This window comes from Pseudoliparis swirei, chromosome 4 (genome assembly GCF_029220125.1).
Source record: "Pseudoliparis swirei isolate HS2019 ecotype Mariana Trench chromosome 4, NWPU_hadal_v1, whole genome shotgun sequence".
In the NCBI taxonomy this organism is placed as follows: Eukaryota; Metazoa; Chordata; class Actinopteri; order Perciformes; family Liparidae; genus Pseudoliparis; species Pseudoliparis swirei.
Window position 1 is genome coordinate 4,416,988 of NC_079391.1, and position 12,612 is coordinate 4,429,599.

The following is a 12,612-nucleotide window of genomic DNA, read 5'->3' on the forward strand; positions in this document are numbered from 1 at the left end:
CAACAATGACAATGAAAACCTCTTAATCTTTATCTTTATTCACCAGGTGATGCCAGGTGAGTCCGTAACGGTGATCAGCGCTCTAAAAATGTCAAAGTCGTGTGAACTTAACACTTAATTGTATTTTGAGTTCATGTCAGATTAACACATTCGTCGAATTAACAATAAATGAATAGAGAACATTCACCTTAATGACAGTGATCCCCAACACACACACACACAAACGCACTCACTCACTCACCTGGAGCCAAACACTCCGCTGAGCTCATCCAGCACCGTGTTGAGTTTATTCTGCAGCTCCTTAAGTAGATCACTGGCCTCAGCATCCAGCTGTCAGAGGGAAGGAGACGGTTACGACATCATGACACTCGGTGCATCGGCCCACGCCGGCTAAAGAGAGAGCTCTGAATCTCTGCCTCAACTGGGGGTGGGGGGGGGCGTTAGATGGCAAGACAACAGGAGCTGAGAGGTAACCTGCTTCTCGCCGGTGGCCTCCCACTCACTTCGCCTTCGCCATCTGTGAGCCGAGCGACGCTCTGAATGCAAATGGCCGCCTCACCTCCGAGGCGCCGCGGTGACGGCAGCTCGCCGGGTAATGAGACAACGGCGATGAGAAGCAGCCGGTCTCTCAGAAAGGGGAATACTTTGTATGCACTGCTACACGAGTTACAGTATAGAGAGTTAGTCGTCAGGCGGCCTTCAATTAGGGAAATAAATGTACTGTAATATATATATACAGTATATATATATGCGTATATATATATACACGTATATACATACATATATATATATGTGTATATATGTTTATATATACATACATATATATATGTATATATATGTCTATATGCTTATATATATACATATATATTCATATATATATATACATATATATGTATATAAATATACATATATATATGCATGTATATATAAACATATATACATACATATATACAGGACTGTCTCAGAAAATTAGAATATTGTGATAAAGTTCTTTATTTTCTGTAATGCAATTAAAAAAACAAAAATGTCATGCATTCTGGATTCATTACAAATCAACTGAAATATTGCAAGCCTTTTATTCTTTTAATATTGCTGATTATGGCTTACAGCTTAAGAAAACTCTAAAATCCTATCTCATAAAATTTTAATATTTCCTCAGACCAAGTAAAAAAAAGATTTATAACAGCTGAGTGTTTGTCAAGGCTCAGGAAACCCTTGCAGGTGTTTCGAGTTAATTAGACAATTCAAGTGATTTGTTTAATACCCTACTAGTATACTTTTCATGATATTCTAATATTTAGAGATAGGATATTTGAGTTTTCTTAAGCTGTAAGCCATAATCAGCAATAAATCAGAATAAAAGGCTTGCAATATTTCAGTTGATTTGTAATGAATCCAGAATGCATGACATTTTTGTTTTTTTAATTGCATTACAGAAAATAAAGAACTTCATCACAATATTCTAATTTTCTGAGACAGTCCTGTATATGTTTATATATACATATATATTCATATATATACATATATATGTATATAAATATACATATATATATACATATATATATATATAAATCCTACAGATGTTCTGATACTGAGATCCTCTTCCTGGCTTTTTTATGTTCAGGGAGGAAATTTGTTGCTTTATTAATTTGATTGTGCAACTTTCCAATATTGTGTTCATTATTCAGGAGATGTTGATGTAACTAGAGTCATATCTGGAGCTATAGGGCCTAAATATCTGTTGTGATATTCTGACATCCAATATGTTCCATATACCAGCTCACACAAAGACATTTGCAAAAATAATTGATTAACAGCATGTATCATATGCCCATGCATGGCATGTGTTGGGTTTCTGCAGCACCATTTTTGTTTTGTTTTTATGCATGTGCATGTGTTGGATGTGCAAGTGTTTGTGGTTCTGGGCCTGCTATCAGCAAAATGCAAGGGCGGTTATCAAAAAAAGTGTGTGCTGTGCTGTTGTGCGAGTGTATTTGAGTGTGTCATTGAAGCAACTGGATGCATGATGCGCATCTGCATCGCAAATGTCCAAACATGCACGCACCACATGCACGACGACGGATCGTCAGATCAGAACCGGCGAGCTTAGCTTAGCCGCTCATCCCGCACATTGTTATGTCGGATGGCTCGGCTGGGAAGCAGATGTGTAAACTAAAGCTTCTATAGACATTGTATTCATGCCTCTATCAGACAGACGCATATGAGTGTGTGCTTGCTTTGAAATATTCCTTTAACATGTTTTCCAGCTCTGGTTTAACCTGTGGACCCATTTAGTGAGTATTATTATCTTCGCATTGAAAATGCGGAAGGTTATGTTTTGATCGCTGTGTATTTATTTATTTATTCGTATGCGTGTTACTCGCATAACTCAAAAAGTATTAAACCGAATCGCATGAAATTTGGTGGGATGATTGGTTATTATCCGGGGACCATTTGATTCGATTTTGGGATCGATCAGGTCAAAGGTCAAGGTCATGAAAAGGTCAACATCTTCTTTTTATCCAATTGGCATGCAACTAATGCCAAAATGTCCATAATTCAATGCCCAATCTTGTTATATGCGAAGGTATGCGCTCTACCGAGTGCCCGTTCTAGTTATTATTACGGTGGTTATTATTATTTTTTTGCGTGGAAAAAAAAAAGATATAAAAGTAATTTCATGTTTTGAATTATTGGGTGCGGGGTTAGCAGGTGCAGCAGTTAACGCCGTTAGCTCGCCGCGCTAACTAGTCAGTTGGCAATATTCACATAAAATGCTATGTTACATTCGTACTGCCGTCACCTCAATGTCGGCATTCGATATATTTTACTCTCACGGAGCAAATTGACCGGAGAGGTTGGAGTTATTTTAGTCTTTGGAATAACGGATAACATCTTTTGACAGTTATAGTAAAAAAAAATACTGTAGGTGTTGGGTCTTTTATCAGTTCCTGTTGGCCTGGGGAAAGTTTGTGACTGGGCTCTAATCTGCAGCGTGGCGGTCTCTGAAATGGAGGTTCTCCCCTTTTCGTTTTTTATTTCCAGGAACACGGCGTCTTGACGTGAACCTTGCTAAAGGATATTCACCCCGCGCTGGTATATAAACCAAAAGGCACCCGTCACCTCCATTCCGACTGCGTTGTGGTTCTGGTTGCTCAAGTCAAATGTCTCCCTGGGTGAGAAAAGGCCTCCATTCTGAGCTACTTTTGACTATTTTGGAGATGCGAAATATCAAAAAAAGGTTTCTGAAAATCTCGGATTAGTTTAAAGTGGGATGTAATGTCAAGAATAAGTGAATGAATGCGTGTTTACATTAAATAGATATGGATCCGATCCCATGCGCACTCTCATACAACTGGTTTAAGTCGTCAATATGTGTACCAAGACATTAAAAAACGTATTTCGCAATTAAGGATTACCTACATGTTTTATTATGGTAATTAGCGTTATACATATAAAGCACCTGGCGAATTTCTCTGGACGCTGACCGATACCCAGAGACCCCCTGAGTGCACAAGCCCCATCCTGGCTGTCGGCCTATCGACAGCAGCACAGCTTTACTTCCCTTTGCCTGTTTCAACAATACAATATCTGCTCTCTGGCAGCGTTGCTACACTCAAAAAACCGATTCAAGCCCTTCTTAGAGGTGACACATTTAAATATTGTTTGATACATTTAAATAAATCAATTACAAAACGAAGATATTTATTTTGAATGGGTGTAACACAAAATGTATGAATACTTTCATTTATTAGATTTATTTAGGTGACACTCACAAAAACGATTCAAGCCCTTCTTCGAGGTGACACATTTAAATATTGTTTGATACATTTAAATAAATCAATTACAAAAATAGATATTTATATTTAATGGGTGGAACACAAAATGTATGAATTCTTTCATTTATTAGATTTATTTAGGTTAGATGGTGTGCATATCAACTCAAAATAAATGTGTTTCATTGAGGACTACCCTTTGCGCATGCGCCAGCTGAAAATCAGTTGTTTACAAGGTGAAGACACTTTCATGGCTGTACAGTGGTGTAGTGGCTAGTACCGTCTCCTCAAAGCCAGAGGGCTGTGGGTTCAATTCCCAGTCGGGGTGTTCCTTCTGTGTGGAGTTTGCATATTTTCTTAGTTAGTTAGTTTATATTTTGAGTTGGACAAACACAAATTAATTTAATTTAATGAATATCGTTATTTTATTTTAGATGTATTTGATACAAATGAGTTGGACTAACTTAATTACATTGTATTGCACTGATGTGCTAAATTTGAGTTGGAGTTGCATATAATTATTGGATGGAAAACCTGCCAACAATTTAATTGAGTTCATCCAATGAGTCATTTCTTTGAGTGTACGACGACATCTATAGTTTGTTTAATGACCACCATCTCAAGAGTGAGAAGAGGAAAAAGCATATCAGCAAACAGGCCCAACCGCAACAAAAAAAGCCTGATATCAATCGGTGGAGATCAGTCTGGGATGATTCTATGAATGTGGCCACTGGAAAGAGATTATTGCTAATCTCTGTTATTGGGTAATGCTACGATAACAGTGCTGGGTAATTACATTCAGTCTCTGGGAGCTAATTGCTGATAGGGAAACATTCTGTAATGAATAGGCTACTCTGCAGGGCGGAAGCTAACGGGGAATTTTAAACTGCAACACACCTCAGCTGCAGAATGAGGTATTCAAGAGAAATGACTGAAGGTGTTCTTAGAGATATACCGGATTGTCCTTTGACACCTGGCATTGAGTTTAAGACTTCTGGTGTCATTACTCTTCGGACAATAATTTGCCGTGAGGGATCCGGGAAAGGTCCAGAGCGGCTAACTGTGGGGAGCTAACGGCACAACAGCTGAGGACCCAGCTGGAGAGGTTACATCGTGTTTGAGAAGTTCGCTAAACTCGGTCCGAACAATCCCAGAAGGAATCGGGCGAGATGATCAGAACCACTGCCAGCAACTGGGGCGAGCCTCCGACGAAATACGAGGAACGACGGAGCCCAAAATAAATAGCGCAATTCTAAATTAGCCATGGATAAAAGAATTGGCAGGCGGGGGTGGGGGGGGAGCCAAGCTATAAATAAAGATGGGATCGGGTCGGGGTTGAGCTCAGCATCCCCAGAGCGGTTGGGGATGGTGAGCTTGAGCTGCCTGTCCAGAGGGATGATGGGTAATTCAGATTCCATATGCTCTGTGGCACATGCTGTGCTCGGAGGGGGTTTTGGGAGCGTGGGTGAGAAGCGTGGGAGGGGGGGGGGGGCTCTTTGGTATCATTTGATAAATGGTGGGAACGGGGGGGGGTGTTGATGAGTCCTATTGCACACACACCTTACAGAAGGACACAACCCCCTCCTCCTGGAGACAGAGAGAGAGAACACAGAAAGGAAATGGGGGAGGGGGGGGGGTAAAAAACAGAAGACACAACCACGTGGGAGACAAAACGCAAGGCAAGACAGGAGTTAGATACTGGAGAAGAGAAACATGCGTGTTACACGTCTCGGGGGTTAGACTGACAGGGAGAATACTCGACGGGGGGGTTTGGAACCCAACACACAGACTCGGAGGGTTTTAACTCAACGTTTACACAAATGCAACACATTATACACAAGGGGAGGGGAGGGGGGGGGGGTAGTGGAAGGGGGAAACAATGATTGGGTACAGAAGAAGTTATTGAGGTCGACTGAAACTACATGTGAGATTAGACTCTTACATCCATGGGTGCAGAACCGAGGGAAGGATTACATCAACGTTGGGGTCAATTCACTTTCACATTATGTAAATATCATCTAAAATCATCACGATCGTGACACAGCATGTGAGCTGGTCTGAGGACGGAGGTTTTACACCTTGATGAAGAGTCATTTTGAAAGACCCTGAATCCTCTGAAGCCCTGGAGGGTATGAGGGGGGGGGGGGGGGGTCACCAATCTCTTGCTATAACCTTGTGGTTTGACCTTCCAGTGGAAGAACGCAGATCTTTGCAGAACTACATTGTGATAATTCATACAAAATAATTCTATACAAGTTGAAATCTGGATAGAAGCTCCTAGTTGAAAGTGAATTGCCTCACAACGTGACACGGAAACACAGCGGGCGGACACACTGACGTGGGCTCAGACCTGTTTTCCGCCCATGGACTCAAACATCTTCTCCAGTTGCACCCGGAGCTGCTGAATGTTGTTGAGGATGATGCAGGGCTGGAAAAGTCGACAGTTATTAGTTTTCTGTCGTACAACCAACTCTTCACGTTCACTATGTCACGGTGTCGACGTCCTACGAAGACATAGAACACGAATTTCCTTGTTTGTTCTTTACAGCTATCGACATCGCACACTTGAGACACAGCCCGTATAATCGCAACACATTTCCAGAAGGGTTGAAATGATTTTGATATTTCTGACACTTCGTCTATACACCAGGACGGTAGGTTTCAGCGCGACATCGACAGTCAGCGGGGGAAACGCAACCCGTAATAAAACAGCAAGAGGAAAATGTCTGCAGTGGGTACGTCAAGCGTTATTGATTCTCAGCTGCACAACAAGTTTAACAGATGACAGAGAATAATCACACGGCGTTTTTATGGAGACTGTGAGTAATTATTTTCAGTCGCCGCATTATCTGCCCAAACAAAACAACACTGGGTACCAAAAAGTATCATCGTGGTAACAGATGGTAGTACAATGATTAGTCTGTACCCCACAGATTGATCAGATTGGTGTCTTTTAAACCACAAAGCAGCCAATAGCGTCTCTGCAACGCCTCATAAAGGCTTGTTCTACAATAGATTTATGAATATATATGTATGGGAATAATAAGATATTCACAATTTACATAAAAGCAATGGAGATGGATTGTAGATGCCTTTTTCTTTGTGGTGTTTAATGTTCTCCTATGTGCCTGTCTGGGTTTTTTGCACAGTGCTCAGACTTCCGCCCACAGTCCAAAAACATGAAAGCTAGGTTACCGGTAAAAACACGACATTTCTGGGAGGTGTGAATTCAAGTGTGAAACTTTATTTGGCTCCAAGTGTCAGTCTTGTGATTTACTGCCAAACTCCGGCCCAGGTTGTACCCCGATTCTGCCCCAATGTATGATGTGTGCTTTTGCATTTAAAATACATGCATAAGTAACTTTAAATATGTACTTATGTTAGAATGGTGATGGAGAATGTGTTATTTGCTCTGATTTTTCGAATTTGTATTTCCTTTGTATTATATCCTTAAAGTCCTGTCTTGTGAATGTTGTTAATCAAAATAAATATATATGAAAAATAAAAATAAAAATAAAATGCATTCATAGTTAATAATTCTACTTAAAAATATTTAAGGCAAACTAAAATTAGAGAAAACCTTTAAAAACTTACAATAATGTATCTTAAATAATGCCATAACTGCCAAACTCCTGCCCAAGGTGAACCCCGCCTCTCCCCCAATGTCTAATATATGAAAATATATGCATACTTAATATGTACGAACATATTTAAGGCAAACTGGAGTAAAAACTATGGCCTTTGTTGCAGCGGTTGCAATAACTAAGGCTATACGAGCACTGCTCTAGATATTCATCTTAAATAATGCAATAACTGCACTCCTTGAATGTATGTGTTTTTGTTGATGGGAAAGACAGACACACAGTAAGTTATTGGTTAAAAAAAAGGCTAAAATGTGGGTCATGTACTGTATATGTGACAGTCTAACAAATAAGAGATTTAATGTGATGTAATCTTGCCACTGTCCAACTCCATCTGCCTCTTATTTTCTTCTTTCCATCATCTGTCTTGTGATTTATTGCCACACTCCTGCCCAAGGTGAACCTCTCCCCCAATGTCTAATATATGAAAATATATGCAGACTTAATATGTATACTAGAGGATTTTGAAAATATTTAAAGGCAAACTGAAGTAAGAGCAATCCTTTATAGACTATGGTTTTAACCTTTGTTGCAGCAGTTGCAATAATTAAGGCCATACGAGCACTGCTCTAGATATTCATCTTAAATAATGCAATAAGTGCAGTACTTTAATATTGTTGATGGGAAAGACAGACACAAAGTAAGTTATTGGTAACGCAAAATTATTAAAATGGGAGTCATGTACTATATATCTGACAGTTTAAGGATTTAGAGATTTAATGTGATGTAATCTCGCCACTGTCCAACTCCATCTGCCTCTTATTTCCTTCTTTCCATCATCTGTCACTTCGGCCCCGTCTGTGGGAGGGATATTTTAATACTTTCTCCGGGAACAATCGTAATGAGCCCGTCAACTCTGGAAAGAAGCATCTGCCTCCACCACTAGCATCCTGTGTGCTATCGCTCACAACCATCCGACACCGTCGAGGATAATTAGTTCACTCAGAACGCTCTGCATTCAGTCGTATGGACAAAGAGCACAGGAAGTACAAATGACTTCTGCCCATCCGCTGTGGACTGAGAGATTAATAACTGCATCTCGGTGATTAAAAAGACGCTTTATTTGTGGGGGGGGCTGTTTTTTTGTTTACACTTCTGCAGATCTTTGTCTTTATTAGGCGGGACAGGTTCAAACGAGACCTCGAGACCTTTCATGAAGTGCATTACGGAAGGCAGGGTGGCGTTCAGTGTGAACCGACAGGGCTGCTCACTGACATTTCATACATACACAACGCTGTCAGAGACCGGCAATGGAAGCACCATCATCTGACTCACCATTATTTGCATTTTAACCCCAAAACAATCAAAGTAACCTTTTAAAATCATAAACACCAGCTGACTTTGACTGTCTACTCACCACGTTCTCCTTACTCAAATACAAAGGGAAGTCCTTGGCTATGATCACAGCGTACTGCAGAAGAACTTTGTTGATAGTCTGTAAGGAGGGAAAGAGACAATGTTATAATGACGTATTGTTTGCTGTTCTATTATTTAATTTCTGGAACTCATTGACACAATGTAAGCCGTCGCAACCTAATAACAGGATAATATTAAACTGAATAAATATACCACAGTCTCCCCTCGACTAAATGGCAAACTCTCGACACACAGCGGCGGCTTCCTGAGAGGCTGACCTTTGCAAAGCGGCACATGAAGTGAGCCAGAGCCTGAGGGTTCGGACACTCCAGCTTCTTGATGATCTCAAAGCTCTGGTTTAGTTGAGTGAACACATCCACCACCGAACAGGAAAAGAGGGCGTGCTCCGAGGTTTGCTGGAACTGTTTGCAGAGCAGCGAGGGTGAGAGAGCAGCATCGGGTTAGAGAGAGTGAGAGGTCAACATCGGGGTAGAGAGAGTGAGAGATCAGGGTAGAGAGAGAGATATCAAAGGGGGGTAGAGGTAGTGAGAGAGCAACATTGGGGTAGAGAGAGGGAGAGACCAACATTGGGGTAGAGAGAGGGAGAGACCAACATTGGGGTAGAGAGAGTGAGAGATCAACATCGGGGTAGAGAGAGTGAGAGGTCAACATCGGGGTAGAGAGAGTGAGAGGTCAACATCGGGGTAGAGAGAGTGAGAGATCAACATTGGGGTAGAGAGAGTGAGAGGTCAACATCGGGGTAGAGAGAGTGAGAGGTCAACATCGGGGTAGAGAGAGTGAGAGGTCAACATCGGGGTAGAGAGAGTGAGAGGTCAACATCGGGGTAGAGAGAGTGAGAGGTCAACATCGGGGTAGAGAGAGTGAGAGATCAGCATCGGGTTAGAGAGAGTGAGTAGAGGGAGTAGAGAGAGTGAGAGAACATCAGAGTAGAGAGAGTGAGATATCAACATCGGGGTAGAGAGAGATCAAGATCAGAGTAGAGAGAGAGAGAGATATCAATGGGAGGTAGAGGTAGTGAGAGAGCAACATCGGCGTAGAGAGAGTGAGAGGTCAAGATCAGTGTTGAGAGAGAGAGAGATCAAGATCGGGGTAGAGAGAGTAAAAGATCAACATCGGGGTAGAGAGTGAGAATAACATAAGGGTAGAGTTAGTGAGAGAGCAACATTGGAGTAGAGAGAGAGAGAGCAACATCGGGGTAGAGAGAGTGAGAGAGCAACGTCGGGGTAGAGAGAGTGAGAGATCAACATTGGGGTAGAGAGAGTGAGAGAGCAACATTGGGGTAGAGAGAGTGAGAGATCAACATTGGGGAAGAGAGAGTAAGAGAGCAACATTGGGGCAGAGAGAGTGAGAGATCAACATTCGGGTAGAGAGAGTGAGAGATCAACATTGGGGTAGAGAGAGTAAGAGAGCAACATTGGGGCAGAGAGAGTGAGAGATCAATGGGGGGAGTTGGAAGTAGGAAAATAAAGAAACAGACCGATGTAGGATCTCAGATCTGAAAACATGTGAGACTTTAGGCTCAGTAAAGAGAACAATAGACTAATGTACCAATCACTCAATAATTACGTGACTCACAGATCAATCTATACAACTCACTCCCAACTCACCAACTCGAATGTGTACGGTTAACCACGAGAACATGTGACACTTTCTGACACCCTACAGAGTGATATCTTTGACACGTGTGGATTTCTGCATTCATAAAAGTAAATTTTCACGTTTCATGTGTTAAAGTAAGGATGAATAACGGTTTAAACCACGTATACATCATACATTCATAGCGCTGTGCAATGCTTTCATGTTCATGTTTAGCTAGAAAGACACATCAATATTTGGCGATATTTTCCGTGCCAAACATTTCCTCTCCTTAAATGCCGTTTACAGCCCTGAAAATCATGTTTTGCTTTCCTGTTTTTATCCGGCACGGTGCCTCCGGGGGCTTGGAGGCATTTTTTTTTACTGCAACATTTCTTTTATCCCCCAACGCCCTCCTCCGCAAGACATTCAGTCTCGGCAAGCTTTTCCTTCTGAATAAGAAACCGTCTTCAGTGGTTTGGTTGGTTTAAATATAAAGTCATATAATTGAGAAATAATTCAATGCTGTACTCACTCCGTCTTTCTTGTCCCTGCCCAGTGCTCCGTTAAGGAAATCCATGGAAACGTCCTCGTTCTCATCGAGCCACTGGATTACTAATGGCTCGAACCACCTAGAGAAAAAAGGGACATTTTCCTCAATTGAAGGGTGAAGTCATAGTGGGAATCTTTTTTTTGTTTTAGCATTTGTTTCATCAGGACCAGAAAAGTCCGGGGTTTGGAATATGAGAACATATCATAAAAGGCTCTTGAGTTATTTCGAATTAGGTGAACCACTGTATCGAAGGGAGATTGTTTTGTTATACAGAAAAAGGTACCCACAACAAAACATGCAGACAAAAAGGTACCCCGAAAAGATCGAGCAGATTTTAGTTTTTTTTGTTGCCATGGCTGAAAATCCATGCAGGCATTGATGACAGGTCAAGTCATTGTGGAAATCTTTTTGTTTGGCATTGATTTTATATCTTCTTTCAGAAGCACCAGGAGAGTCAGAGGTTTGGTAGAATGAGAACATAACATCAAAGGCTCTTAAGTTATTTTAAAAGAAAATTTGTAGAAACCACGGTATTAAAGGGAGATTGTTGTGTTATACAAAAAAGGTACCCAGAAAAGACCATGCAGAGATTGAAATCAGGTCAAGTCATACTGGGAACCTTTTTGGTTTTAGCATTTGTTTTATCAGCAACAGAAGAGTCAGGGGGTTTGGAATATGAGAACATATCATCAAAGGCTCTTGAGTTATTTAAAAAGAAAATTAGGATAACCACTGTATCAAAGGGAGATTGTTGGGTTATACACAAAAAGGTACCCAGAAAAGCCAGAGCAGATTTCAAGTGTGGTTTTGGCCATGGCAGAAAATATATGCAGACATTGAGATGAGGTCAAGTCATAGTGGGAATCTTTTTGTTTCGCATTTGTTTTATCAGCAACAGAAGAGTCAGGGGTTGGGAATATGAGAACATATCAACAAAGGCTCTTGAGTTATTTGAAATTGGGAGAACCATTGTATCGAAGGGAGATTGTTGTGCTATACACAAAAAGGTACCCAGATTTCAGTGTGGTTTTGGCCATGCAGGTTTGAGTTTGTGGACCGATTAGACTGCGAGGCTCAGACAGAGGACGGCAGAGGACGGGCCGGGATGGATGAGGACGCGTTCGTCTGTAAGTGGAATAATAATAATGACGTTCTGTCTGTTTCACTTTTCCATTTACTTGTGTCACACGGTCCTCGGAGCAACGGATGTGCCCCCCAAACCCGCTCTGATCTCTGGCTGAGGGCATCTGCTACAGGAGGGACAGCCAATAAACAAGGTGGGTGTGGTGACGGAGAAAGAAAAGAGAGACAGACAGACCAAAAGAGAATGTGTCCGTGTGTGTGTGTGTGTGTATGTGATATAACTCTGGAAGGATCCATCCTGCTTGAGATGGTGTCTGAGTGACTGGGGAGGGGGAGGGGGAGTCATTAGTCTGACGAACTGGCAGGATGGAAGAGGGCATTGCGTTCCCCGCTTGCGTTACACGTGTTTACATTGCAGCTATCTCTGCTGTGTTGCACACAATTATGCACAATGGAAAAACAGAGTTATGGGTGGAGCAGAACATGCTTTTAGGTTGTACTTTTTTGTTCTCCAAAAACGACTGGCAGCACAGATTATATGAACATTTGACAGGACGACTATGATGGATAGTCTTATTTGTATTTCACTTACACTGTTAAATAATCT

At 41.5% G+C, this 12,612-nt stretch overlaps 1 protein-coding gene across 2 annotated transcripts in view; it reads right to left on the reverse strand.

The window, feature by feature from the left end:
- The window catches only part of LOC130193219 (protein unc-13 homolog C-like), a 153,777-nt gene that overhangs the window by 21,231 nt on the left and 119,934 nt on the right, over positions 1–12,612 (reverse strand). For both annotated transcript variants that reach the window (XM_056413662.1, XM_056413663.1), the window contains 5 exons: positions 10,905–11,001; positions 9,052–9,195; positions 8,775–8,852; positions 6,127–6,204; positions 242–330 (listed from right to left, as the gene is read on the reverse strand). In XM_056413662.1, the coding sequence (XP_056269637.1) occupies positions 242–330; positions 6,127–6,204; positions 8,775–8,852; positions 9,052–9,195; positions 10,905–11,001 (486 nt within the window). The remainder of the gene's footprint in view (positions 1–241; positions 331–6,126; positions 6,205–8,774; positions 8,853–9,051; positions 9,196–10,904; positions 11,002–12,612) is intronic.